The sequence below is a fragment of the Anser cygnoides genome, chromosome 10 (genome assembly GCF_040182565.1).
Source record: "Anser cygnoides isolate HZ-2024a breed goose chromosome 10, Taihu_goose_T2T_genome, whole genome shotgun sequence".
Lineage (NCBI taxonomy): Eukaryota > Metazoa > Chordata > Aves > Anseriformes > Anatidae > Anser > Anser cygnoides.
In genome coordinates, this window is record NC_089882.1 from 1,149,177 (window position 1) to 1,176,406 (window position 27,230).

Here is a 27,230-nt window from a genome sequence, read left to right on the forward strand (position 1 = left end):
ATTTAAGATGCTTGGGGGATTTTCATGCACGCATAAGGCTGTAAATTGATATGGAGTTCTGCCAGAAAGCAAAGTATTTTGTATTTCTATTTGTTCACTCTGCTAAAAGAGTACAGCAAGCCAATCCATGCAAAATCTGATTTATACTTTCTAACTTGATGTTAAGAAAAGAAAAAGAAAAAAAAAAAAAGAGAGAGAGAGAGAAATGTCTCATTTAACTTTGGTAAGAGTATACAAATTTACAATTGTTTGCAGTTAATAAATTCCAGTTATTTATGATGACAAGAAAACAACAGGCAGTCAAAAGAGAAAAGCATTTACTTAAATTAATAAATGCAAAATTATTTATTTTCAGTAAAGGAAACAGAACGTTCAGCTACTGAAAAATAGAGATAAAAGGCACAGTTTGTCGCCCATAACAATTGTTGACTGTAACAAGCGGAAGACTGGATCTAGTGATTCCTCACAGAAGCCCCTTAATTTGTAAAGCTTAGCAATGGATATCTGCTGCTGAAATAGGTTGTCTGCACAGATTTATATTTCAGATAAAGGTTGCTGAGAAAGCTTTGTTGTTTTTCCAGAAACCTAATGAGAAGTATTATAGTAAGTACAGTATTTTTTCCTAATCTCAGTGAAAAACACTCCTTCCCACAAAATTAAGGAAAATATCAGGGCACGCTACTCTGCAAGGTATTTGCAAAGACAGAGAATGTAAACATATTGTTTTATTCCTGTCTTTCATAAAGAGGCTCATTGTATTACTTTGTTTTCAGAAAAATTGGCCTTTAAAGTTTTAAATTAGAAAAGAGATTAAAAAACTTTACTATGCCAACATTTTTTACAGGAATTGTCCTTAGAAATTATATTGAAAGAAACAAAGCTTAAACTGAAATGTACTTGCTTGCCATATGTGCCTTTCCATCCAAAGCTTGAAAAAACAATCAAAATTCAGCCTCATTATTCCCTAGTAATGCAATGTCCAACCAAAATCAGGATCCCTCTTCTTGAATATCAAAGTAGAACATTTAGTGATGTTATGCATAGCTTATCTATCATTAACAGCCTTAACAAAAAAAAAAAAAAAGGCCAACTGTTGCCTACTAATAACCATCTATCTTTGCTGGCCAGAAGACAAAGACATGCAGGCTTTAGTTAAGCATCCAGAAAGTATGCCAACTTTTACAACTTTGATCTTCGAACTTGGCTGAAAAGTGTCATAGTGCTAATAATCACGAAGGGTTTTGGTACTTCCTGGGCTTATATTACCTGAAAAATGACTGTATGCTCCCCAGATGAGACAGGCAGCAACATCAATCATCTGGATGTGGCAGCAAAGCCACAACAGGGGAGAAGGAATAGGAATTAGAAATCCATCATAAGCAAACCAATGGCTACATAGTTCATAACTATCTCCAGTGAAAGCTGCAGTTATCATTTCTGATTACTGAGAGATTCCCCAGATTTTAGGCTATTTACACTACACATTTGACTTTCTGCATAAAACTACCAAGCTCGTTTCAAAACACAACAAACAAAAAGAGAAGAAAAAGGAAATTATTAATGTTTGGAAATGTAGTCTACGGGGAGGAAATAAGTAATTCACAGTACTCAAACTGGGATTAATGTATTCATATACTACATAATTGCAGAGAATCACTCAAAGTATTTTTGAACTTTATACTTCTGCAGTATGTGAATTTTTAAAAAGGACCTGACATCTTATCTGCTGTCTTGTTCTGCAATCAATGATTTATTTTGCCAGCAGAGTTATTTAGGAAAATAAATAAATAAATAAATAAATAAAATCTGATTTCTAGTAGATCTCAAGATCCATTCTTCTACTTAAGCTCTTCCCACCTGTCAGAATTACATAGTACTCAAAAACAAACAAAACCCACCAACATCAAAGCAGAGGTACAGAAATGAAGAGAAGAATGCTCTATGGAATTTACTATATTACTATATTTACTATGTGTATACTGTACATGTTGGGATACTCACTTCATTCATCCATCAGTGCCCTAGATTCTTTGAGAACAAGTTCTAAGGAAAGCCCAAGAATTACGTAAATGGGGGTTATATTCTCAAGGCAACACTAGCAGAGAAATATCTTAAAGATCCACATTAATTATTCCAAACACTAATTCTGTATGATAAAACGAATAGAGAATCAACACAAATGAAGGCAAGTGTGTGAACTGTGTACCATCTGACTTCAGATTTGCTGTTCAGTCAAGGACAAGAGGCAGGATTTTACCACTTGCTCCAAAGCATTTTTTAGAGGAGCCTACCTGTCCTCATGCATTATCTACAAATCCTGTTTCCTAAGTTGTGACTCCTAACCTAAGTCTGTCAGTTGCTTAATGCTAGGCTGTGCAAATATAAATTCCAAAGAAAACATTAGACTATATACCAATATTAGATTTATGAATACACAGATAATATTCAAAATGAACAAAAAACTCTGGAAAAACATAAACTAGTGGTTTTTCACCAAAGCATGCAAAGCATTTTGAGGGATTTACTAAACACTACTGCTGAATATAATCTTCTGTGGCTCACAATGTGGAGTAAAGATTAAGTAAATCACTGTCTTGCCTGACAAGGAAAACATCTATTTTAGAATGCTTCAAAAATTTGGTTGATGTGTCATTAGGATGACATATTCATTTTCCCTTAGGCCTTCGTACTAAAATGCAGTTTTATAGATGGTGTCATAAATTTTAGGGACTCTGTATGACAGTGACATTTGCTTGTATGTTTTTAATAATATAGTAATACCAAAGCAATACATGTGACAAAAAGGAAAAAAAAAAATAAAAGCAAGCTGTACAGAGAGATTTAAAATAGATATATTTAACTCTATGCTGTTGTAACAATAACTGACTTAACTATTTGAGAAACTTTTAAAATACTTGCCATTCCTAGAAATATAAGTACTTCACTACTTTTAATTAAATTATTGGATGTCATTTTTCCAAAACACATGCTGGATCTGGGTCAAAGAGAGAGATGCATACAAACTTCATTCTAATTCACTTCAAGAAATCCTAAATAGTGTTTCAAAGTAGCATTTATAATGATTACTAACACACATAAAAGAAGGCAATGAAGGTTTTTTGTTTGTTTGTTTGTTTGTTTTAATAGAAGGCAGTTAGTTCTACATCACACAGTTTCCTCCATGATAGTATAAAACAATCTTGCGTACTTACAGCCTAGATAACCCAAAGTCTCAGTTACTGGAAAACTGGTATATTCATCAATCTTCCTTTCAAATTGCCATTCTACAGAGGCTGATTCAAACAGGAACGATTAAAAAACTGAAGAAGTGTGACCAGCCTCAGAAAGACAAACTTGTATTTTAAAAGTAATATGAGATTTTAGGTCTTTCCTTTCTTCAAGGCACTGTTTGAAATAGCTTAAACAGCAGGGTTTTCAGAGTCACTTTCCTGTGGCCAGAGTAGAAGCATTCAAAATCACGTGCCATTTTTAACAAATTAGTGCTGAAAGAAGATATGGTAAAGATTTCATCTATCTTATGGATGGGGAAACAAAAAGGAGAACCTAAATCTTCAAAATTCAAGCTCACTCAAAATACCTGAAAGGTTTTAGCCTTTTTTAGTTTGGGGATATATAACATGGAATAACTGAATTTCCAGTTATAACATTTTTTTTTCTTAAACGATACTAAAATTAGAACAATGAAGGTGGTAGCTAAGAACAATTGCAAGTATTTAACTAGGATTTGGAGACAAGAACCTTGAACCTGTATATGGACTGTCTAGAAAAACAATCAGTTCTGAAAAGTTAAATACTGGAAAGGGAAAGGATCCTGGTTTTACATCGGACAATCCGTTTGCAGGTATAAAACATAGTATTCTACATTTGCATAATAAGGATTTTTGGTAAAAGCATATAAAAATCAAACTATTGGTGAATAGAAGAGGATTAGCCTGTCTTTTCTTCAGATTCTCTAATACCTCCTATATCTGATTACAAAAGCCTGCTGAAATATTTTTTTATATATCAGTGTATCTTTAAATATAAATAATATATACATAAAGTAACTCTTAGGTATGATCTGCATTTTTAGCAGACATCAGTAGTATTACTTTAAAAGTTATTTCTTTTACTCTTGTAAGCCATATAACGATATTTTTTCCTAAGACATCTCTTACATGATAAATTCTTTCTGTTGGTCTCACAACACTACTCTGTGGCAGAGAACAGGGAGTAATCTAACAGTTACTGTTCCTTTTTGCTATGGCACCGTGTACTATGGAATTTAATGCTATGGCACCATCTACCATGGAATTTAATGCACCTGCCATGCATTTGAAGGACGGCTTCCCCAGAACCTTGTGTGTCACATACCTGTAGAAAGACAAGACCCTATATAAAAATATGAATAAGTACCTTCCATTTTCTTCTCAGGTTTTGCTGCTTGGTAGCAGAAAATAATGGCAATGAGAAAAAATTTACCCATCTTTAATCATTTTGAAAAGTAACGGTAAGTCTATTCTCTTGAAAGGACTACATACAAGTTATAACTGTATCAACTTGGTAAGGAATGGCAGGATCTGACCCTTTGGTGTCTGTGAAGATTCTGAGAGCGGCTGATCTTTAGGCCATCTGTATAAGGAATGCTTAATGCACAGAAAGAAAACAAAAACATCTACCAAGAAGCTTGCAATAATGAAAGTAAACAGGGCTCCCTATGAACTGATTTTTCCCTTGCGTCAAAGCAGGAATTACTGCAGTCTTTTTACATAGCTTCATCAGGAAACAGTATGTCAGGGTAGATTCACAGAGCCATGGCAATATTTGAATGCACCTCCCAGTCACTCACTGGTCTTTGCTAAAAAGTGACCGTAAAGATGCCTTTAAGAACAACACGGATTTCTTTTCTGTTTAGAATTACACTGAATATAAGAAATCTTCAGGTTACTGGAGAACTTAAATTTCTCTCTAATTTAGCTACACTGCCCTTCCCTTGCTACAGTATTCCAGTTAAGTTGATGCACAGCAATGAGGGCTTGCTTCTTTTCAGACGCCACAGGTCTGACTTTATTGGTAAAGTTTTATTGTTCTTACAATAAGCAAATCAAAATACTACTTGATTTTGATGAAGAGACCACTGAAAATTACATGTGCAGAGATAATTCATTTTGTGTTTTCCATGCCCTAAATTCAAACTTGAAGAATAGGAACTCCCATCCAAAACTTATCATTTATAAAATATTTTGGTGGAAAATAAGTACAAAACTTCATTAGATATTCCTCTCTCATACTTCGTTAATGTAAAAATTAACAAAACATCTTTGCAATTCTACATATTTACTACTATTGCCACCTCCTGATAAAAACAAAAAGCAAACTAACAAACAAACAAACGTTGTTCATATCTAGTTACTTCTAGTAAATCATTTTCTACTGCAACCTTTCCATCGTGGCAACAGGCTGATGACATTCATACTAGGTTTCAAACTTGTACCATTTTTATATGCTTGTTTTTATATGCTTTTTTATATGCATGTTTTTCAAATCTTTGTATTTAGAAAGGTTGTTTGCAACTGATAACATGGATATTTGCTTAAATTAAGACTGTGATATAAATCTAGACTGATTAGATTGATTAGACTGATTTAGATTGATTAATGTTCACTAAGTATCATGCTGCTGTTCCATGGTGCAATACTAGAAATGCAGGCACATTTCATGGTCTTCCTATGACAAGTTTGCATACCTTTTTGCAACATGGACATGGTTTCACAAGAAAACAGGTTTGGTTGTGGGCTTTTTTTGTTTTGTTTTCATTCTTTTCTGGTTTTGTTTTTTGTTGTTTTTACTGTGAGAGTGGTCACACCCTGGAAAATGCTTCCCAGAGGTTGTTGCCCCTCCATCTGTGGTGACATTCAAAATCTGACTGGACATGGTTCTGGGCAACCTGCTGTGGATGATTCTGCCTGAGCACTGGGGTTGGCCTAGATGATTTCAAGAGGTTGTGTCCAACCTCAACTGTTCTGTGATTCTGTGATTCATGTATGTGACTAGTCTGTATCTTTAAAAATTGATTTTAAACAAAATTATAACGATGAAACAGTCACTTTCCCCACTTCAAATGGAAATAAAATAAATGGAAATAAAACCAAAATAACTGTACATATATAAATTCTATTTTGCACTCCTCAAATGCCCATGCATTCACTTGGAAGTAGAGGTTCGCATCAGGGATATAACTCAGTTCAGTCATCATGCAGTATCAAATAATACAACATTGTTATGCTGAATTCTAATTCAATCCTTAGCATAAATGTAGTCTTTCATATGAGCATCAGAAGAGAGAATTCAGTCAGCCTCATTTTTAATAACTAGATTGCAACCTAAATTGAGACATCCTTGATTGACTGCTGTCTTCTTGCTCACTAAAAGTAATGTTGCTCTTACATGACATCTTACCTTACATTCCAACCCTTGAGACTTTTAAGATTCATCTAGACAAGGTGTTAGACAACCTTGTCTAGGCCCTGCTTTTACCATGAAAGGTTGGAGCAGGTGATCTCTAAGGTCTTTTTCAGCCTGGGCTTTTCTGTTATTCTATGATCTCATGGAATTTCAAGACTTGGATGATTCTATAATTTTTAGATCATGTTTAGAAGAATAAAATAAAAATAAAAATTCTATCATCTTTCATTCTCCTTAATATTGTAACATGGGCAGTTTGAAGAAACTGATCATTATAATGTAAGCTATGTATAGGTGGCATGATAATAGAGAACACTAAGACAAAGAAATTTAAGCATAAATGTGTTTTCACTGCAAAAAAAAAAAAAACTGCTGTCAGTACTATTGTCTCTGTCTCCTGCAAATAAATTGAACTCTGTAAAAACAGTAATAAATATGCTGCTACCACAACTATATTAAAGACTTATCTCCTTCTTTCACACTTTCTGTAGAAACTTGCATTCATATAAGCAAAAACTCACAGTCTCAGTTGAAAGAGGCAGGAGGGATTTTCAAAAACAAATTACTTTTTTTTTTCCCCAGTAAGGAAATGCATTCTCACAGTGAACTGTCATTAATAGTTACAGATGGTGAAACAGCAACAGTGACACTCAAGTCTTCTGTAGTAACAGTCTGTAGTCTCACTGATATTAGGAATTTTTGCCTATATTAAAAGGGTTGAGTCTTCCTGCTTCCAATGAGCCATAGCATAGATTTGCATACAAAGTCTGTTATAATTGATCCCTTTCTACAAGAACAGAACCAACCAAAAACTACAAAGAAAACAGGAGTGAAGACTTTGTAATAAGAGTTCAATTGAGTTGGATGCCCACCATGGGCAGGCCTAACTCAGGCCATTTTAACTAACTACCATTTTGTAGCATTGCTCTATTTTCTCTTTTCCTGCTTTAAACTCTTGCAGTTATCTGCAATAAACAACATTCTAGCACAGCTTTATTTCCAGTCAAATCCCTTCTGGGAACAGAGTGATTTTACATGGAATGTGTATCCCACACTGCTGCTTTCTGTAATCCACTCAGACCAAATAGTGACAAGGAATACTCAGTTGACACAAATTAAAATGAGATGTTTTGGCCAAAATGTGAACCTTGATGTAGGTATTTGAAAACATTACCCATAATCCTACTTTAGTCTCCCAAGTCTGGCAAATACTTCAAATTTTGTCCCTTTACCACTCCTCAAATTTCTGCCTCCGGATCCATTTTGCCTAAAAAGAACTCTGTCAACTTTATAATAAAACCTAAAATTTGAAGTAGATGCTGTCAACTTTGCTGAAAGTTTTTTAATAGAAAAAATACAAATTTCATGGTACATTTACAATCTCAACTTAAAGAGGACAAGATTAATGCATGTACTTCTTTCTCTCTGAATGGCTGTGACTGACTGATAGTTTCATGCAAAATAGTTTGTCCACTATTTGGTCCAACCCCCAACCCTATAAAAACTGAAAGCATGCATACAGACTAGGGGGAAGGAAAAATTTTTCAAAGCATATTATTTCAAAATGCTTCATACCCCCCAAAAAATCTCTAGTTCAGTTACTAAATGTTATAGAAAGAAAAGTAAAAAGCCAGATTAGAGGTTTCTGAATTACCTTGTATATTCTTGCTCTTTCAGGATAGTATTCGACATATCTTACTGCATTTTAAATCATATTTTAAATACGAGAAGAATGGGAAATGGTTCTTGCTTCATGTGGTAGCTACCCAATTTTCTATAAAACGGCTTGGTTTCTGGTATAATAAGCCATAAGGCTTCTCTAACTTAATTCCTACTTCAGATTCAGTAACTACTAATATCTAGCGAAAACTGTTCAGAAGAGCATCTGAAATTGAGTGAGCAATGTCCAACAATTAAAAATTACTTATTTTAATTTTTAAATCTGTACATTTAATCTCTAATCTGTAGCTGCCAAACTTCACTTTATAGTCTTTAGGTACTGTTATACTCTTGGGTGGTAAACTGAAGAGCTTTGTTATCCAATTTATATTCTCTGATCAAATCACACCTCTGATAATCTAGGCAAACTGATCACTTGATATCATTTGTTACAGAACGGGATTTTCAAACCTGAAGATTGTATGGAATCTTTACGCATCAGATAGTCATTTATACCTCCTTTTCCTTAACATAATATATTCCAATCAATGATGATATAGAATCATGTCTTTTAAAAATATTTCACTGATAATGGTTATTATTTCTATTAAATTAAACTCCATTGCTGACAGAGAGTTTAGATTAATCAATAAATTCAATTAATAAAGGATCAAGATCTTAGGGAGAGGAGTCAGTAAGTGTTCTTTAAGAATTAAACATTTATGTCATTTAGTTGACTCTGCATCTTTCCATCCTCCTCTTCTCTTGTAAGATTATATTCCTACATTAAGTTCCTGCTAGCTAAAATAGGAAGTGAAGAACATATACTGCTTTGAAAAAAATGAACAAAAAAAAAAAAACCAACAATTTTACCTGCAACGACTGGGGATTTTCTGTCATCCAAAAGTTGAATAGCTGTACTGGCTGTCACTACATTGCTTTTGTTTGCTGTTTCTGCAAGGTGTATTAAGAAAAAAAAAAAAAGAAAAGAAATAAGATACTGCAGAATAAAGAAATTCAGCTTTCCACCCTCACCCCCTGGTTTGAAATAATTTAATGAATACAGTGCTCAGGAAATGTGTTAATAAGACAGCAAACCTCATAGTGTATGTATGCACACAATATACAGGCACTAGCATTTCAAAATTCCCCATCCCAACAAGCTTAAAACACTGACATGAGTAATCAAACTCTTGCCTTCTCTGCAAAAACTGGCAACAAAGGTGACAACTGGTAGGACTTCTCTGTGATGTTGATACTTGTTCTGTTGGACTTGCTTACAATACTAGACTGTAAGTTAAACCTATGCAAATATTCAACAATAACTGTTACATGGCATCTTGGGTTTTCACTTTGAGCCCTATAGAAGATGAACCTGGTCAAGGGACCAGTAAACAAGCTGCAAATTTCAATGTATGTATTAACATTTGAGATTAACTACAGAGCCTACTCGGTATTGACATACTTAGTATCTTTTCAGTATCATATATGGCTCAGAATGTAGGGTATGACAAAATTATAGACCTGTACTAAATGGAATTGAATAGACAAAGCTCCCAGGTATTTGCTCAGCAGCTCTTCTGTACCAGAGTGGAAAATGATCAGCATTAAAAATGTTCTCCTTGTCTTCAGCTGTCAGGAAATCTCTTGAGAAAGAAGAGAGAAAGAAAATACTTGTTTGTGGCATGCCGCACAGTAGTATCTATCTTCGAAAGACAAGAAAAAACAAAACTCATTGTTTCAGAAAAGAAAATAGTTTGGGACATTTTTCTAACACTATTTGTACAACAAAAGGTTAACTTCAGCCCCTAATAATGATTTGAGGCAGACTTGCAATTGTTTTTGTTGTGAAGGATGGAAAAAATAGTAAACTAAGTACCACTAAATACATTTGTACAGATATAAAATAAAAATGTTTAGTCTAAATTCTCTCTCTGAAGAATGCAAGATCCGTGAATTGTGCAATGTGAAAAAGGTAATGAAGGTTTGGTAATTTGCTGCCACTGACATACGTTTTTAAGGAAAAAAAAGTAATTAATAACCTACTTTACAAAGAATATATAAGGGAGGTAGTGGACAACTACATACTTTATTTTTTAATGATCTCATGGAATACTGACAAAAGAAAGTTCCCATGGGGAAAAACAGCAAATACAGTCTCAATGCCATTGTTCTAGTTTACTGTTTAAAAGTAAGAAATTGAAGTACCATTGATCTTACCTGTCAGGCTACTCACACTGCAGTAAATATTTTCTGGTCAGATAAACATCATACAATTTTATATTCAATAAACAATTTATCATAAACATCAAGTACAGATTTTCTTTGACACGCATAATGCATATAGATTTGCCTGATACTATCAAGCTGCTGCCTGGAAAAGGCATTAATTATCAGACCTGATTTTACAGCTCTCCATTCTAAGAAACCTCTACCTCCACTGCGTAACATCTTCAAGGAAGCAAAAAAGGAAAGTTTTGAATTATGAGATCTCTTGATTATCCTTCTACCTAGTCCACATCTGTCACTTAGATTTCAATAGCAAAAAAATTTTGGAAAACAATAACATTAAAACCCTGAAAATGTCTAAGATATTTGTTTTTAGATGAGATATTAAAAAAATGAAAAATCCCTTGGCATCTACAGATGTAGCATATCCTGAACTCTCCTCTGAATCTCCTCTGAAGAATAAAGATGTGAAGCTACCTCCAGAAAAGTGGAGGGAAAAGTAAATGTACAGGATACAGGTATACAATAGCTCATTTTTTCAAATGTTCCAGTCGAAGAATTTAAACGATCCTATTAAATCTTTCTAATTTGTTCTATGTATTTCAGTGCACCAGAGCAAAACCCTGGAAGAGACAGTAGATATGTTTCCTAAAATAAACATTTTTTCACACTTTGTTGCCATGCATAGCTTTGTTACTTACTGATTAGTAAGCTGTTCTGGACCCACAAACAGGTTGATACGAGACAGTCCAGTCCGTGTTCCAAGGAAGGCAACTTCCACTCCCTTGTCAGAATTTCTGAAATAAAGCAGAACACAAACAAAGATAATGTTTCCAGGCAGTAAACATATAAAGCTATGTTACCAGTCACAGAAGATACAAGTGTATTTTTAGAAAGATAGTTTTAAAATGTTTTTTTTTTTTGTTTTGTTTTGTTTTGTTTTTTTTTTTTTTTTGTTTTTTGTTTTTTTACTTTAAAGTCAAATGTGCTTTGGCAAACATACCATGTGGAAATGTTATTTAGACCAAAAGCAACTGAAAAGTAGAAGAAGGTAAATTTGGCAAGATTTGGGGGATGGGATGATATGGAAGCCAGAATAAAAAAGGGTCAGCATAGGTACATAACAAACATTTGATAGCCACTGGCACCAAGTGACTGAAGACAAGCAGGAAATCCAGATCCAGCTCCCTTTCTATTCAACATCTCTATGGTACATCTACACTTCAAGCTATAGGTGTGTGATTGTTGCTTAAATGTGCAAAAACTAACCTAGATTTAAACCAGCCAGCTTGGAGTCAAATGTAGCTGCCATCAGGACAGGTATTTGCCTCTAGACCTTAGGAAAAAATGTGGCAGGTAGGTCAGGCTGAACACTGTTGCTGCATCACTAGCTACAGTACCAAGGTAGCTGCTTTAAAGAAACTACTTGTTTGGGCAACAAGAGCTTCAGATATATTATCACAAAATGTCCTGTCTAATTAGCATAAATCAGAATATGAAATGAGATCAAATGTCTCCCACTAGTATGTCTCCACAGCTGTCTTCCTTGTGTTTACTGGATCTGTTGTTATTTCATTGTGTAGGAGGATTCCTAGAAACCTTATGCTTCTTATATAAATTCATTGGTGCCTAGAGTATATGAGCATGCAATAATTTTCTATCTTTATCTTCTGAGAGGACACTGGATAATCCTTAGCTCAATGAAACAGATCTCACTGCATCTGATTTTACTCATTCAGTATGTTTTTTCGACATTATCATTTTTCATGTAACTTTAAAAAAAAATTATATTCAAATTTAAAAAAATCTAATCAGGATAACTCCCAGAATTGCCTTTCAGCAACAGTATCTCATGCAAACTCCTAATCTTAACATGTTTTCTCTAATATATATAACATCTTGTTGCTTAACACTTAGCTCTGGAAAACAAAAAAAAGAATAAAAAAAATAAAAAAGAGGATTACAGAAATGATTTATTTTACCAGGGCATTTTTTTCTGTATATAATTTGTTCCAAGATAAATTACCAGTTCCATAAACAATTTTTGTAAATTATACATTAAATTCCTCAATTATTCTAAACAGTTTGTTAGAAAGTCACAACTGTGTGCTGTGGTTAGTATACAATTACATTAGTTATACTGTAAAATTTGAGTAACCTTAAAACTAATCATCATGATGTACATACTACAAAATAAACACTTAATACTGAATCAAAATTAGTTCTAGTTAGGGTGAAATGGTTAATATATTTATTTCATGCATTTTAATATAGTTGAAAAATTAAAACTCTTAGGCAAATAATCAGAAAGGGACTAGAAAACTGATGCAAATAATTATTGCTAATCTGACAAAGCATCAAAATTTGCAAGGTATTTAATCAGTTCTTCAACATAACTATTAAAAAGATACCCATAATTATAATGGCTGATACAAAGCTTACTTACTCCGATTTATTTAATGCTAGACTGGTCCAATAAGCTTCAATTGGTGCACTCACCACTGCATCAAACAGAACTTCCTGGATCAATTCTTTGTCACCTATTACATTATAGTAAAATCAGTAAACATATGTCCATACAGATCTCTTTTTTTGTTAGATAACTAGATTTTTGTTTTTAAAACAAAAACTCTAAACTCTATTTTGTCTGTGATGTACATTCAAACCTTTTGCAGTATTAAGCATTTACTATATTACATGGTGTTTCATTACAATGTAGTTTTTATATATATATATAGTTTCATTGCCAACAACAATTTTTGGCTAGAAAACACAAAAATACATTTTCCACTTCATATAACACATTCCTGCATATATCCCATGCTCACATTTGCACAAAAAATAAGGCTGAAACAATTATGCCTACTAAGTCACACTAGCTCTGTTTCTGCAAACATCTCGGAGAAAATATATGCTTATCCACGTGTTTTTTTCATTCAGCTTTGCAGTTCAGAAATGCTAATTTTATACATATTCTCCCTAAAACACTCGGGAAATATCTGGTATATTCTTCAGAAGAGTCATTCAAGACTTGATTCAGACCAATCCTGTTTAATTTATGAAACCAGATGGAATGATAACATTGCATAGCTACACCATCTGAACAGAACCTTGAATATTTGGTTCAGGCATATTGTTTACCGTAAGAATCAGAAAACATCAATATTTTTTATTGATACTCTGGAAAAGAGTTCAAAAGCAAATGAAATTGCAAAGTGATATTAGCCATGCAAGCCAATCTCAAGTTATCAGTGGTTAAACTATGTAGCTTTCAATTTTGTAGAAGGTGAAGTATAACAGTTTTTAGCTAGGATAATGTCTGCTACATATATATTTAACAAAATACTTGCATTGGAGCAATGGCTCTTTTCCTGTGAGGTATCGTTTAATCGCTTCTAACTGAGTCATTTGACGGTGTTCAGGATGCAGGTCAGTGTTGCAATAGGACCTGAGAACATGTTGTCAAAACATTAAAATGTTAATATGTATAAGCATGATCTTTGTCTTTGAACATAAAGAATTGGTTTCAGCAAGCACAAACAATATGAAACCAAGAAGGGTAACAGACAACAATTTCATGCTTTGTTTAAGGCTTACCATTCATCTGCTAAAGATACATCAGGGTGTTCTAAATCATGTAAACCTGTAACAGGAATAATAATGGCTTATTTAGGGAGCAGTCTGGGTAACAGATGGTTATTAACATATACTCCATAACATAAACCCTTCCCTTCTTGGAAAGCGCATTATTACCACAATATAATAAATCACAGTAAACTATGTTCAAATACACTTTAGGGTCTAACAAACTGGCAAAAGCCAACTAAATCAGATCTAAAAATGAAAAGGAAGGAAAAGTTTTGGGGTTTTTATTCCTGATAATTTTTAACTCATACAAATTGCTCATATGAGATATTTGAAGTTTAGAAGAAAACCTGAGCAAAGAGAAATGCACAATGGTTAAAACCCCTCTTATTCATACTCCCTTGTTCTATGTGGCTAGTAAAGTTCTTTATGCTAAACCACATATTTCTCTTTTCACAGGAGTTTTTCTCTCTTTTAAAAAATATTTCATTAAAAAAACAACTCCTCCCAAAAACTAAGCACACAACCTGTGAACACAAACTGCAATTTACTGGATTGTTCAGAAAAGGTTTATTGTTCTAACACGTCATGCAGATGCTTGTAAATAAGAACTATATCATTAGTTATACAGCACAATAAAAATGTACTTTGGCAATTTTCAAAACTCTTAAAGCATGTACCCATAGACAATAAGCAAACAGGATTCAGAAGGCAGGCTCTGGGTTTAACCCCCCAGAGTACATACTATGCAAAGACAGACCTATGGTGGTTAAGGAAAACAGGAAAGTCAAAACTAGAACCACAATTATCATCCTTAGAGAGGACAATAATGTGTCAGTGACAGAGGAACAATGAAGGAAACAGTGGGAGAAAAGGTTATAGCTACATCGACTTCTTTGGTGATGCATCCAGGAGGAAGTATCAGACTGGCCGGTAGAAATGTACGGCTAGATTAAAGAAAATAGATAGGAGATGTTGGGAACAATTTGGAGAGTAAGTTCCAAGCCTTCTGCTGTCCTCTCCTTCTACCTAGAAATTTATTTTTTTATTCAACTGCTTCATAAACCATAAAGCATTTCTTTTTACAGTTCTGCCATGAATAAAAACATATTTTTGTTGCTAGCATACAGCTGAAGAACGAAGACATAAAATCTTAAAATCATCAATGAAAGAAGAAACAGAATTGGAAACAGAGACCAACAGAGACTTCAGCATAATATCAGAAAATATTCCTCTCTTGAACAACTTTTTCTCTGCAACTCCTAAAACTTCATCACCTCACCACGCACAGCTCCTCCGATGGGTACATACACAATGCACAGACTGAAGCTAGCTAGCAGCTCCTGCAGACCCCTTTTGCCCAATCACCCTTGCAAAATGCCTCTGTCCTCTCTTCATCTTCAGGACCCTTAGATTTTGGTCTTGTTGCCAAACAATTTTATCACCATCCAACAGTTGACTCCTCCACACGTTTTATTTGCAGACTTACACCCCCACCCAAAAAACAAAAACAAACAAAACAAAACAACAAAAAAAAAAAGCAAGAAGGGCCTTTCCCCTCGTTACTTTTACTATGACTAGATAGTTTTAGCTCTGAAATGCTTAAAAATGTGTAGCGTGTGAGCAAAAAAGCCATAGCTATTACAGGGCTCTCGGTGGCTACCTCATTCAGAAAATATCACAAATAATTAACATTAGACTATGAGTGGTTTTCTGGAACACTGAGAGAGGAGGACAGGAGATGATGCTCATCTAAAGAAAATTCACAATCAGACTATGCTTAATATAAATGAGGAAAAAATCCCATGAAGTAGAAGACCTAAAAAATAAAATACAATCAAACTCCCTTATGGAATCTGCAGAGAAACATACAAGCTGTAGGTCTTCCACATCAACAATTAAACTACTGTGTCAGGAACGTGACCAGGTAGAGAGTATCTTACCTTCTTCTACAGTTACATTCCCTCTGAAAAAGTATTTTCCATGTCCTCTAGAGAGAGCCACACCTAAACTGTGCAGAGAAATAAAGCGGACCTTGAAATCTGTGACACAATAAAAGACATTCAGAGATATTTTCGTTTCTAACACTTCTAGCTAGTGTACTCCAATTAACTTCAAAACTGTTTCCAAGTCCTCACTGATCATATTTATTGTTCAACTAGCTGTTTCAATGCTGGTTCAGTTCTGATGTTCCTGCAACAATTGGCTGTATTTATGTTTGTTTAGAGGTGCAGTAAACCATTATTCTCTAGCAAACTAATAAACGAGCCCCTCTAAACTTACTGCTGTTCACCCAGCATGACATTTCTTCATCTGAGCCTCGAATATGCCCACGGTCTTACAATGACGGAGACAATTTTTTGTAAACCAGACTGAGATGTTGAGAAACTACATAAATGTGGCAATCAGTGGAGCTACTGAGAGGAAAAGATTTCATATGCAGCAACAGCAGCATGATTCCTCTCAGACCTTTTCTGCTACTCATATTTTTCTCTAGTTCAATGTTTTTGCACTGACTTTAGCTTCGTAAACTTCCACAGTTAAGTGCCTTATTTTGCATTGGTTTTCAGTCTACCATTTAGACTACTCAAATTTAATGAACTGGCTGAGGGATCCGTGACTCTTCCTATTGAATACATACACAGAATACCTTTAGGCATTCATTCATCTAAGGTTAGTGACCTGCCAGTAACCAGTATGACTGAAGATACATGGGCTGATACTTTAAGTACACGTAGAGGCACCAAGTCCAAGAGCACACATGCTGCAATGAAAAGCTCAATCTGGAAACCGGCTGAAAGTAAACATCTTTGACATTACAGTGTATATTTTCATAATTGCTGCCCCTGCTGTCTTCCTAAAGCTATACACTCATCCCATCTATACTACATACAGACCATGCTGAAAAAAGCAGTACAGTTTTCCTATATTTCTGTCCTAAGGATCAGAAGTCACACTGCATGCACATATGTAGCCCCACATCTGTTTACTAAATGGGGTAAGAATGACATTGCCACAAAAATTACACTGAGTTTTACCACCCATGTGTGGATTTTAACAAGAATAAACACATGCATCAGAGATGACAGAAATGTGCCTATATTTTCTCTATGTAAAAATGTAGCTCAAGTTTTGTGAAGAGGTTCCATTGAAGAAAATTTCAGTTGAGTATTACAGCTATCAGCCTCCTGCTTTAAGCATAGGGTACAGTTAATATTATTTTATTAATGGATTATTTCTAACTCAAATATGAGCATTTGTAAAGTGACTTCTTGTGTTTTTTGGTTTTGCTAAAATACACGTCAAAATAACATGGCTGACTTGCTCAGTTTTAGTTACACAAATACACTCTAGGTAGTTCAGAGAAAGAAAATATCCAAACCTCAAATTGGAAATGAAATACTATCTATCTCATTTTACATTACATTTTGTTGTGGAAAAAATCAAAATGAGGCTCAATATGTAATTACTTAAATGGATTATAGTATTTATAGCTCTCTAAGTACTTGCGAAAGCCTTTCGTTCAATGTAAACCTCAACTGAATATTTTTTTAATGAAACGTAAGCCATGACAAACACTGCAAGTTTGCCTGTGTGAGCTTGCACAAACTTTCCATCCCTGGAAAAGCTGAAAGGAATGCTGGTAAGCTTCTTTTCCTAGCTATTTTCAGCATTGTCCAGGGATATTTTATTGTCAGCTTTTGCTGATGAGCTTTTAATGAGTTCACAAGCTCTGTACAAATGCAAGTCCAATGAGTCTGATGAAATGGCCATTTATTATGGTCGGCTCTACCTGAATGGAGTACCCTTGATGTCTGTATAATAGTAGTCATTTGTCATCACCAATACCCGTTTCTAGATTCAGAACAAGAAAGTCAGAAAGGGAAGGGGGAAACAGTTAGTTTGCTATAAGAAATGTATAAAAGATCAAGTGTTTAGTCAGTGATAAAAATTACAAGCAACGTATACATTCAGTGAGTGAAAAAATATACCACGGTGAATCACATTTATGGTAATCAATCTTAAAACTTGTAAAAAAAAGAAAAGTAACTGCTTGCTTTATACTCAGTTGGAAAAGTATTTATACCCCTTTGTCCACTGTCTTTTTGACTTCCATGGAGAACTTCCCTGTTTTCCGATTCACCATTGCATTTCGGAGCTGAAATGAAGAAAATGTGTGTCAAATCCTCTATCTGCATTTTCTGTAATTCTTTGAGCTTCTTGTTACATTCATTTGGCTTAAGTATTACTGTCTCTTCAGTTTTCATAGTTCTGCTGCATACTGAACAAACCCCTTAAAGATTTCATGATAGTCTGTAAAGGCCAAGACTCCTGCCACAAAACTTTAGCAAAGTTGCTGAGGTATATAAAGCAGGAGCTCTCAGCATCCTTCATAGCAAAGTAGCTCTTCATGTAGTAATCTGGATCTTATGTGGGAAAGACAGTGTAACTGACAACCCAACTATTATACAGTTTCTACACAGGAAGGTTAAAGACTGGGTTCCCATCTGGATTTGGTGTCTGAAGTTAGACCAGGGCTCATTTTTTAAATACATCACAATCTTACATACAATAACAAAGCAAAAAAGATAAAACCCCATTTACGTCACTATTCATTCTGCTTCAGCTTGATCCTCTAATGTTGGGCTGCATCCCAAACTACCCCAAGGAACTACATCCTAACTGCATCAAAAATTAGAACCAGAAAAAGCATGACAGGCCATTTGATCACTAACCTGTTACAATGGGAACACACAGCTACAGTGCTCTGTGATTCACTCTGGTGGTCCACTGATGTCTGGGCACCCCTTGCAAGCATTGAATTTTATTTCTATAATAGGAGCCCTAAGGCAGTCACAGTTCTAAGAATTGGCCTGGACCTCTCCTACTCAAAGAAGTACAAAAGAATTTTTAACACCCCCTCCAAATTATGTTTCATTAGTATATAAACCCCCAAAAAATAACTTTTAAAGAGAGGAAACTGAAAGCTGCTAGGGAAAACAGAAAATAAATAAAAAAGGGTTTATACACAGTGATTTACCTCCCACTCTTCAGGTTAAATCTGTTTCTTTCTGGATTGCCAGAAATGGTGCAGTCCCCTGTGATTCTGAGAAGGTTCCTTCCTGAGCTGAGGCCTGAAAGGCTTATCCCTGGGCCTTTCAGTAACTTTACCTCAGCTTCTGCATGAGTTGAAGGCTCCCAGATCTGTGCTGCAAATCCCTTAGACATCAACTCTACAATGCCATTCCTTAGCACACCTGTCCGCTCCCTAAGGAAGCAGAACCTTCCTCCCAAAGGATGCCAGCTGGCACAGCCTCTCCTTTAGGGGAACATGCCATGGTTGCCCATCAGGGCTATAGGCCACAATCCCATGAGGTGTATATAGCAAGGAGCACAGTCTACCCTGCCACTGCTTGTCTGAACACAGGGGCTCTGGGCTGAAATTGAGATATGACAAGACCCAGTTTCTGAGAAATCCTCAGTGTTAGTATTTTGAATTTGTCCATCGATCACTTCAGGACTTTAGGGGAGAAATGAGAAAGTCACTGCTTAGCAGTTATACCATCAAGATACGGAAGTATTTTATTTGAATTCAGTTAGATTTAGGTGTGGTAGAAGCAACTTCTTTTGCTTGTATTTTTAATTAATGGCCCAGTACAGAAAGTTTAAGGTGGTTGTTTCAGGATATCTTCAATTACAAAGTAAAATTGCCATATTTGTGAGACTTCTTGTGGTTAGAAGCATCTATAAATCTTTCACAACAGTAATTTTCATTACAATAGAAACCCTCCATTACTGCTAATTAATTCATACTCCCTCCTCAGGGATATTGAAAATGCAGAAAAATATAAATGAAACAAGCATTTTTGTCTCTCTTCTATTGCTTATCAATCCGAACAGAACTTATTCTTAAGAACAGCGTTCTTGCAGAATAAGTATCTCCTTTTCTTCTGAACCTCTTGCCAGATTTAGCAATTCAGTCAGATTTTAATCAAAATTTGTGAAGACGGTCATATCAATGCACTCTGTAGGCTTTTTGAAGCAAAAAGAGTATGAAGCAAAAAGAGCATGCCCAAAATTGCCAGTGAAATATCTGGTTTTATTTTCAGGACAAAGTTGAACATGGCTGACCTATCAAAAATTGCAAACTTTGCAGCTCTTTAAATTTAATTCTGGGGCATCTACATTTGAATTAATAACCTTACTCTTCTGTCAGGGATTGCAAGAGGATAATTTTTAGCTGGAGGCATGTATAAAATAAAGCATATATTTCACTGTCGAATTTTTTTTTTTTAACAATGCATAATGGGCAATTCTGGAAATATTTTCCCATTTTAAGTTTTGTGGTTTTGGACTTGCAGAGCTGGTCTTAATTAACCATCTACTTTTTAACATTTACAGAACAGTTTCATTTATCTTTAACATGGTTTTCATTTTTCTCCTATTGGTGCCTGTAGTTGTCTGAGACCCATTCCTCCCACAAGCCTCAGGCAAGTCATAGATTTACTAAAAGGGCCTCCAAACTCTCAGTAGTGTTTAAGATCAAGTCTGCATGTGGGATTTAGAGTTTCACTTTTTTTTTCTTTCTTTTTTTTGCTTGCTGTGATTACATTTCTTGGCTTTGTAATCTGGTTTCTCAGCTCTTCTGCAGTTTCATCTTCCTTCTCAAATGCATAAAATAAGTACTGCCTCAACTGGCTTCAAGCCTCAAAATATTCATTCATGGTCTTTTGAAAAAAAAAAAAAAAAGCTTTATTCAGCTAGAAATTATAGTAAAAGAACTTTAAGAAGTGAGTTAATGAGAAAAAGGTTTCTATCCAAATTGAAACTTCCTGTCCTTCAGTAGTGCATATTTCCAAACTGTGCTGGAAGACACTTTTTCCCCTATTATTTTTATAAGCTAGTGCTAAGCTTTCTATTTCTAATAAAATACAGTAAAAGCAACATGGCAGGTACCGTAACCTGGGAAATGAAGTGATCAATATATATCTACACCAATTCTATTTCATGGTGAAAAAAAATTCTAAGCTTAGTTCTGCCAGCTTTTCCTTATTGAAACACTGGAGAAAAACTATTTCTTCACATCTTTAGAGTGATACGTATTGTTACTTTCAACTAAATGTCTTCCAATCAATTGCTAACAAGCCAGTTTCACTGCTATAATATGAGATCATTCTATATTCTTGGAAAATTATGTAAGTATTAAATTAACGTGGTAAAAAGTGAGAAACTGTCTTCAGCTTCCACAGAAGTGTTTCATGGGAGAAAAATATACCAGTAGCAGTGTAAGTTACTAAAAGCAGCTCTATGAATACATTAATTCTTTCCCTCTACAGTTGAATAAACAATGCTTTACTACTCAAGCTTGGAAAAAATCAAGAACATCAACTCCAAAGCCTTAGGTGAAACAGAGCCACATGTAACTCTCAAGTCAATATTTTACTTCACAACATATAAAGTCTCCCAAACAATTTTTACCATTTTCACACAAAATTAACAGTATCAGGGAAGTGCCTATTCAAAAGATTAACAAAAATAACACAAACTTTTTGGACACTTATTTGGATCCTCACATCAGAAAAGTTGCATAAAAAGATAGATTTCATTACAATAACATACAAAACTTCCTTCAAGTTCCAATCCCCCTCTTGATCTAATGCTAATAAGATTAGCAACTCTTTAGCGCCAAAAATCTTTTCTTTCAAAGACCCTTCTCTTTTTTTTTCTGCTTTTAGTATTTCTGACTATATGCCTCTCTGAAGGTCTTATTAACTTGGTATAAATATCCGACTTTTATAATACTTCACAAACATGAAAAACCTGTAATGATACCCGGCTCACTTTTAAAAATACCTGAAAAAATATGATTTAACGTCACTTTTTTTCCCCCTATTTCGATATTTAAATGTCCAAACATATATGGCATTGTTAAATTATTAGGACAACCTTATGAACATTAATAACTTTTTCTACAATATTCAACATGCTCTTTTTTCATAAAACAGTGGGTTGCTAACCATCAAACAGCAAATGAGTATGCTATTACCAAACCTACCTATTGGGAGGATTATTTATCAGAGAACATCTGCTTATTCAGACATACACTAATGAACTACAAGCATTTACAAGAATTATGACACATTTGTGCTACATATAAGTATTGAAAATTGTGTTTATTATTGCTCCAAAGCTGCAATAGCACATCTATTTACTGTTATGTATTAAATATTTCTCAAACTTATTATATGATTTACAGGTGTTTTTTTGTTGTTGGTGGTAGTGGTGGTTTTTTTTACTATTACAGAGTGGGCAGTGGACTTGGATCTTACCTACTAATGCAACGCTCAATTTAGTTTGTTTGTAATGTAGATTAACATTTTTCTTATTCAAAATATGAAACAATTGGACAGACTTTGTTTCTGTTATAATTAAGAAATGCGAAAATTTTTTATTTTTATTTTTTAAGTGAGTGGGAAAGATAAATTTTATGCACGTATCTTTCATCAAAATGTGAAATAAAATTTTTTGCATCCTCTGGATTGGAAAAACTCAAATTTTGCTAGAAATTTACAAAACATCAGACAGACCTTAGGGGTCTCAATGGAAATACTTAGAAACTGCTGAATTTGGATTTTTTGCTTTCATGTATATTCAGATAGAACACAATTACAAATAAAATCTAATTTTCAATGACAAAGAAATGGTTCAATGTTGCATTAAGTGAACTACTGAATTTCTACTAATAGATGATTAAATATGAGTGATTGAAACTGTAAAAATTAAGCAGAGAAAGTATTGAAAGAAATAAAATGGAATAAAAACAAAGAAAAACAAGAACAATTCATGAAGGTTTAAAAGCTGTATTTAACTACAGCAATAACATTTGAGAGAAGAACTTTTAGAAGGTCATTTTAAGAGGAACTGATTGTGTAACATGCTATCAAAGACAAGAGAAAAGATAAGCTATAAAGTCAACCTGATTGCCAAGATTATAGAAGGCTACAGAACATGAAAATCTACTGAGGAAGTCCTAAGTAATGTGTGCATAGAAAAACATGAAAAAATAGACATGAAATACTCCAACAGAAAAGTTTAAACGAGGAGGTAAGATGGTCTCCTAGGAGCGGATGGGGACAATCTGTCACCTGATGAAACAGCCATTGCTAAAAACGTAAATGAACTGTTTCACTATTCACAAAGGGAGCAGGGAGAGGGAGGAAAGGTAGATAAATTTTTCAAGGGAGAAAGAAGATATAGACTTATGTCAGAACAGGGATCAAGAAATTAGTACATCTGAAGACCGACAAAACTCCAGGGGCAGTTGTACGTGATCCATCCCAGATTTAGGAAGGATCTGACAAAGTAAATATGGGAATCTTCAGTGGGTATATTCAAAACCTCTCTGGAAAAGCAGAGGTATGGGGGACTCGGTATTGATATTTCAGAAGGGAGCTAGGAAACATCTATGAAAAATACAGACATGCAGTCGTGACTTTGGCAGTAGGGAACTTATGGGAAAAACTAAATTACAGGACAGAAAGTGGAACACCTGGAAAGTTACGATTTAATTAAGGACAGTCAGCATGGATTCACACAAAACGAATCATGCCTAACAAATCAGATTTATTGAGGAAGTAACAGAAAGACCAGGCAAAGGTTAAGCCATGGACATAAGGAAAGCTTTTGATACAGTACTACAGCAAAGGCTAAGCCTGCAAGGTAAGGATACGAGTGAACCACAGAGTAGATGAAGCACTGAAAAATGAATTTACCAGAACAGATTGTGTGCATAACACCTGATAGACATAGAATGAATGCTTCTGCAGCTACCCATATGACTAAAATTAGGAGTTCGGTGTGAATCTTTGATATTTGCATTATGAACAGAGGTCAAAGAATCTAACTTGTTTATTTATCTGATGTTGTACATGAAGGAAAACAACTCTAATTATTTCCATTAAGGAAAGAGGGATCTCATGAAGAGTAGTTAAACACCTTCTTTCATTTCTGAGTTTCAGCAGTTGTCTGGACCAGCCCGACAGAGATATTCTATTCATTTCTCTAGTGCTCTTAGCTACCCAGTAAAAATACACGACGAGGTGCATGGAGCACACAAGCTGGGTGATGAGTTTTACCCGACAGTCTGTGTTAACAGTGTATGTACATGCACATCTAAGTGAGAACCAAGATGAAAAAAAAGGAAGGTTATAAAATTCTGAACAAACTAAATTGGGCTACTGGTTTTTCCTTCCTGGGACCAGTAAAGTGGCCACTCCAATGACTGCTTGAACAGTTTCCATGTACAGTTGTGGGATGCAACAGTTACTTTTGACAGGGTTTTTAAAACACATCGCTTACCACATCATCTCTGTCTTCCCACTCAACCTCAGAAAGATCCACACTACTGTAGTTGGGCTTTCTTCGTTTCTTCCCTTCTTCATACTGGCATTAAAAAAAAAAAAAAGGTGAAACATTTAACACATTGTTTTGCTTGCACATTTTGTATCAGAAGATTTTTTAAATTTGCTGGATATATGCTGATTGTATGCTATATGCTATAATACTACAAATAACAGCAGGTAGCTTAATTCATGTAAGATGAACCATATTGCTACACAAACATTGTGAAGTAAAAAAAAAAAAGATCTTGAAAGACACTGAGAAGTCAAACTCAGGAGTTTTACCTTTTTCTTTTCATATGGAAACTACATGAGACCTTCCTCTTGTAGTTTATGTTAAATGTCTCAAACTAGCTCTTTCAGCTGTACAGGAAGTTATATTTACTATAATCTTATCAAGAAAATGTTTACACATTTCTCTTTAAACAAGATAAGATGCAAGTCTTGAGAAGTGTGGTGTTAACATTTGCTGATACCATATTTTATCTACAACTTCATGAGAAAAAAGTAATATACTAATAATTATAATTTATAGTTTTTTATCACTAGTCACTGTTACCACGTAAATCTCACATTTTAAATAAACAGTCTAGTGACAAAATTGATTTGACACTAGGGAGTTTATAATGTAGGAAATTCTGCCCTCTGCTGAACATTCAAGATCAGAGAGTCTACTAGTGTAAGAACAAAAGCCTTAATCTGTGAAAGAAGAAAAAGTATTTAGGAAAGTCTGTGAATAAACAACTTAATCTAAATGCTTAAGAAAAACTATGAGAGTCTATTTGAAATGCTTAAATAAGGGAGAGTATCTGTGAAAAAAATGACCTTTTATCTTTTATTACTCAAGTAAGGGCGGAGGATGACACCACCACAAGTCCTTATGTGGTATGACAAGAAACACTGGGAAATGTGAGGATTCCCCCAAATCCTGCATCTCCCCAGCTTCTGTGACTCCCCAACAACAGAAAGGCAGTAAGGCAGTAGTATATATAGTTGATTCTCCTGTGCAGGACCAACTGTGCCATAAACCAAAGCTGTCAGTGCTCAATTCAGCCCATTCATCACTGAGGCCAGTGCAGCAGGAATTTTCAATCCTATTCTGTAGATCACAGAGAGACCAGAGAGGCCAAAGAGACAACTTGCTCTCTGAGCATTTGAAAGGTTATTCCATCCTGACATTCTCCTCTCTAAATTAAATGATTCTCATGTGAATTCCACAGCTGACTTTGTAGGGTCACAGTATGTAAAAACAGGCATGACAAACTCTTCTTTAAGAACAGCGAAAAATGTTGACTGCTGGATTGTAATCACAAAGAGATTTTGAGATATTGGTAGAACAGTAATATTTCTCTAGCACAGATTTGACTTTTGCTCAAAAAAAAAAAATGGATACTCCAATTATTTCTACAGATTACTCTCTGGGGAATCTATGTGGGATAAAATTCTGAATCCTCATTTCTTCTTTTGAGTAACAAAAACTCTTAGCAACTCTGCTGCTGTAACTCTTAGACTGAGTTCTAACAATTCATGTGGATGTAATCGAAGAGTAATTTCATGTAGTCTTCCTGCCCCCGTGCTAGAGGTTAGCATTCTCATAACAGCTAGCGTACTTCTGGGCTGATGCTATTCAACAGATGGGTAAAGAGACAAAGAATTACTCATTTCAGCACATGCTCATATACCAGATCATGAATTCAAGCAGCTCAGTGCTCTGATTAATTCTTGCTACATGACTTCGCTCTGATAGCTGAAGAGATAACAAAACCCAAGCACAGAAACACAAAACTTTGAAGCTACCATAGTTAAATCTCACAAGAATAAAAAATCAGAGGATAACATCTGGTACATTAGCAGGGCTTGATTTCTGTATCTTTCTATGTTTTGTAAACCTCTCACTGTGGTTGCAGCTATACCTGTATTATCTTTAATGTCTACAAGGAGTAACTATGTAACTACGTAACAGGAGTAACTCTCTGGGGCTGTACCTATTAATCAAATAAAGATTTCGTCTGATTTATTCCTACTTGTCTAGAAATGGTGGCAGTCAAGCTCTGAAATTCTGAGAGCTGAAAAGTGTTACACAGAAGTTAACTGGGATCATTTGAGTAGAACAAACGTGAAATAACTCCTGTCCTGGTTCCAATGTTTAATTGCATCCTTACTCACAGATGCTGAAGGGCTTCTGGGATGTGCTGCATTCTCAGACACATATGCAAAACCTTACTTATGACAATAGGAGTTGATGTTGTGTGTCTGACGGCAGAAGTGGGCTTCAAATGTACAGCAAATAATTTGCATCATATTGATTATGTTAATTTTTTAATTATTTATTTTAATCATATAGATTCTATACCTTGCAAGCAAAGAGCAAAAACAAAATCCAAAAGAAACTAAATAAAGAGCTGGACAAAACAAAGTTCTGCAGCAAAGACAGAATAAGAAGTACCTCCATGTCAGAGAAGCAGAAAGAAAGCCAAAATCCGAATGCTTAAGCAAGGGGTAGACTTCATAAGCACTCAGACTGAAAGCACAGATCTTAAACCACATTTAGAACAGGAAGTAACAAAGTACTGAGAAGCCTAACCCCTCATTCAGTTATTACACTTTGGGGGGACTAGTGTTTAGTTGCCTACACAGGACTTCAATATGTGAAGAGTGTTCATGATATAGTTTGGGAAAGGATGCAGAGAAAACGTAAAAAATGACTTCCATCAGGGAGAATTTGTTCTGATAAAAAAAAAAAAAAGAGATATTATTTGTATATGTGGGTAACTTTACTTACATGTGTTCTTCATGAAGATTATTACATTATTCCCTGCAGTGAATTTACATATCCTCATGTAACTGGGGCCTAAAATATAACTGAGTCCTTCATATTACTGTTCAACAGAC

General features: G+C 34.8%; 1 protein-coding gene across 23 annotated transcripts in view; it reads right to left on the reverse strand.

Annotated features, from left to right (window-relative positions):
* CACNA2D3 (calcium voltage-gated channel auxiliary subunit alpha2delta 3) overlaps positions 1-27,230 on the reverse strand; it is a 531,247-nt gene that overhangs the window by 74,808 nt on the left and 429,209 nt on the right. For all 23 annotated transcript variants that reach the window (XR_007158072.2, XR_007158070.2, XR_007158069.2 and 20 more), the window contains 10 exons: positions 24,298-24,381; positions 18,026-18,097; positions 17,732-17,793; positions 15,882-15,949; positions 13,951-13,996; positions 13,704-13,801; positions 12,800-12,893; positions 11,055-11,150; positions 9,649-9,770; positions 8,998-9,078 (listed from right to left, as the gene is read on the reverse strand). Coding sequence is in view for 20 of the 23 variants with exons in the window: in XM_013188465.3 (XP_013043919.1) it covers positions 8,998-9,078; positions 9,649-9,770; positions 11,055-11,150; positions 12,800-12,893; positions 13,704-13,801; positions 13,951-13,996; positions 15,882-15,949; positions 17,732-17,793; positions 18,026-18,097; positions 24,298-24,381 (823 nt within the window). In the remaining 3 variants the exon portion in view is untranslated. The remainder of the gene's footprint in view (positions 1-8,997; positions 9,079-9,648; positions 9,771-11,054; positions 11,151-12,799; positions 12,894-13,703; positions 13,802-13,950; positions 13,997-15,881; positions 15,950-17,731; positions 17,794-18,025; positions 18,098-24,297; positions 24,382-27,230) is intronic.